At 35.7% G+C, this 2,917-nt stretch overlaps 1 protein-coding gene across 1 annotated transcript; it reads right to left on the bottom strand.

Moving 5' to 3' along the window:
- Positions 1–499: 499 nt before the first annotated feature.
- On the bottom strand, positions 500–2,468 carry LOC128706255 (uncharacterized). The gene is made up of 4 exons (XM_053801229.2): positions 2,355–2,468; positions 895–1,171; positions 711–778; positions 500–622 (listed from the first exon to the last, which is right to left on the bottom strand). Exons 1-4 carry the CDS (start codon positions 2,355–2,357, stop codon positions 533–535), a joined length of 438 nt encoding a protein of 145 aa, XP_053657204.2. The 5' UTR covers positions 2,358–2,468; the 3' UTR covers positions 500–532.
- Positions 2,469–2,917: the final 449 nt, after the last annotated feature.

The raw sequence follows: 2,917 nt of genomic DNA on the forward strand, positions 1-2,917 counted from the left end.
TAGCAGAGTTTTGGAAAGTAAAGCCTCTAGAGGAACTAATCACTGAGGAAAGCCACTTCTCAAGCGTTGATCGGGAAATAAAGATTCTACGGCAAACACTATTGGTTAGGGTCTCAATGGAAAGGGGAAGGACAAAGATGTTATTTAGATTGACGAGGAATGATTTACATGGAAAAAAAAAAAAAATATACGTGAAGATTGGATATAGGAAAGTTCAGGGCGGAGGGGAGGTGGGTGGAAGGAAGGCCCCCGAAGTTAAGTTAAGGAATAAAAGCAAGTGGTGCTCGTGTATAGATGGGTTAATTGCAAGGAATCGTCGTTAAAGATTGTAGACCTAGTAGCACTAGATGTGCTAGGTAGTTAAATTTGGGAGCTAGGACTTATTTTTAATGTTTGAGATATATACACAGAACTGTTAAAGTACATTTGGGACACTTATTTCAGTAATAAAATTTAAATTATAGTAAAACCTGAATTTAAGGAAGATGCAAAGTATAAGTAGGAGGCAGAATTTATTTTATAAAGTCAATAGTTAGTGTGCTGGTTTACAGGTATGGTAGTCTAAGCAAGTATCGAAGCAGCATTTCTGGGCGCGAGGGCAGTGACCGTCGTGAGGACATACCTGGAAAGGAGAAATTTTAATGAAATTGAGAAGGAAAGGCGTTTCCTCAATTTAAAGTATTAGTTGGCAATTAAGTTTATGAACTTACTGGGGGAGCGGCAAATGCTCTGCGAGAAGTGCACGTTGTCAAGGCAGGAGGACATCTACCAGGGTGCCCTAGATAATACAGGGTTACTTTATTCTCTTTAATCAAGGTAAAGTATAGCATAGTTAAATTAAACCAATACAACAGGGAAAATTGAATAGGAAGTTTGAGGTTTAACTATACGTACTTCGTTCCCTTATTATTGGTAGGGATTCTGGTCCACAACAATAGAAATCTCCTCTGTGAGGACCCGCAGGTTTACGGCAGTAGTAGTTGCATGGTTCATGGAAGTTTTCAGAATCGACTGGTGGGTGAGGAAGTATGAATGCTGCCAAGTCATCTTGTGGGCGATTAGCCAATAAGAGTGCGTCTACATTCTCTTGTGGTTCATCTTGCACGTCTGGCTGCTCGTCATTCTGTGGTTTACTTAGCACAGAGGTCACGACCAGGAAGACTAGGAATAGCTGAAGGAAATTTAAGTAATTAAGAAGCAAGGGGAAGACGTTGACAAGCGTGTATTAATGAAAACGTTAAACAGACTTCATGAAGAATTTTTTTGAAGTAAATGTTTAAACAAACATGAGAATTAAGGAGTCGAGACTAATGAATTTGTGAGTAGTTGTGACTATGCGAGTAGTCCTTTAATTTTAATAATTACGAACATGTATATTATGGCACATGTACGTCTTAATTGTTTTACTGAAGGAATGGAAGCCTCAGCATCACAGGTTTAACAATGCTAAAAATAGCAAGAAAGTTCGTACAATATATAACGAGGTGGAATTTTTACGAAACTTAAGAAAAAGAGGCAGGAAGTCTCGAGATCACGGTAATGCTGTACTAGCAGTGGTCTAGGCTAGTGTCAGTCTGAATTGTACACGAGTTCCGCTTTACTAGTATGGAACTAAATATATAATGAAGTAAGCTACTTCAAAGGATGGGTACGTTGTCGATTACTGAACCGACAGTTCACTGGGTGGCAATGTAAGTGTGAAGGGTTACTATAATAAAATAGGGCTAAAGGGAAAGGGTTTGTGATACATGAAGTCATTAAGTACTCGTCGCGTGCTGTAAAATTTGGAAAATGATATGCAAACCGGTTATTTAGTATAGACTTTAGGTGTAGAGTAAATTTAAGGCGAGATCGCTGGAGTATTTAGATAAAAATTTATGCAAATCCCGTATGAAGTTCCATGTTAGCCGACTAATGCAAGTGTTATATGGAATATTGAGCATATGGAATAAATCTTATTTTAAGAGGCTAGTTTATTGTATTAAAGGAAGGATAATATAAGATGTGTGTGGGTCTTCAGTTGTCAGTATATTGATACTAGGGTAATGTGTTCATTATGCACCCTATCATACTCGCCCTGTAGGCGGTAGTCAAAAGATTACGCAGGTACATAATGGATTCAGGGACTAAGCCCAGAAATTGTGATAGCTGAGCAAGTTAAAAGTCCTTGGACCCCAATATGTACCTCCGTAATCTTTTAACTACTGCCCACAGAATGGGTATGTACTAATGACATTTTGAAGCTCAAAGCAATAGAATAAAGTAATAAATATTTAAACCAGTAAGAAAATGTAAGTTTCATCTAATGTATTCATATGAACCACTAATGTTTATATAAATAAAATAATACTAACCATGATGTATAAATAATATAAACTCTGATAAAATGAAATGAATTGAAGGGATGTTCCACTGGAATGAGTGTAGGTTACACCTCACCGCTTATATACCTTCACCAGAGGTGTCTATCCTCCCCTCCCCTCCCCACCCCTACAATTACCCTCCGCCCACCTTACCTACAAATTGCTGAATTAATTGGTCTGTAAGCCTATCGACTACTCAGGGTCGTTAAGGCTTCAATCAAGGAAACTTTAATACCTAACACTGATATTAAAGTGAACTCTATATATATATATATATATACACCACTCAGTTTATGCACATACAATACATAAATCACTCAGTGTATGTACATTCTGTAGCACAGGTATGTAACTGCTTAACAGTAATCCCCTGATCGTAGTTACGTTATTATTAATAATAATAATAATAATAATTATTATTATTATTATTATTATTATTATTATTATTATTATTATTATTATTATTATTATTATTATTATTATTATTTTTTTTTTTTTTTTTTTTTTTTTTTTTTTTTTTTTTATTTAAAACCAATACAGTTTAACATAAAAAT

Source organism: Cherax quadricarinatus, chromosome 3, assembly GCF_038502225.1.
Source record: "Cherax quadricarinatus isolate ZL_2023a chromosome 3, ASM3850222v1, whole genome shotgun sequence".
Lineage (NCBI taxonomy): Eukaryota > Metazoa > Arthropoda > Malacostraca > Decapoda > Parastacidae > Cherax > Cherax quadricarinatus.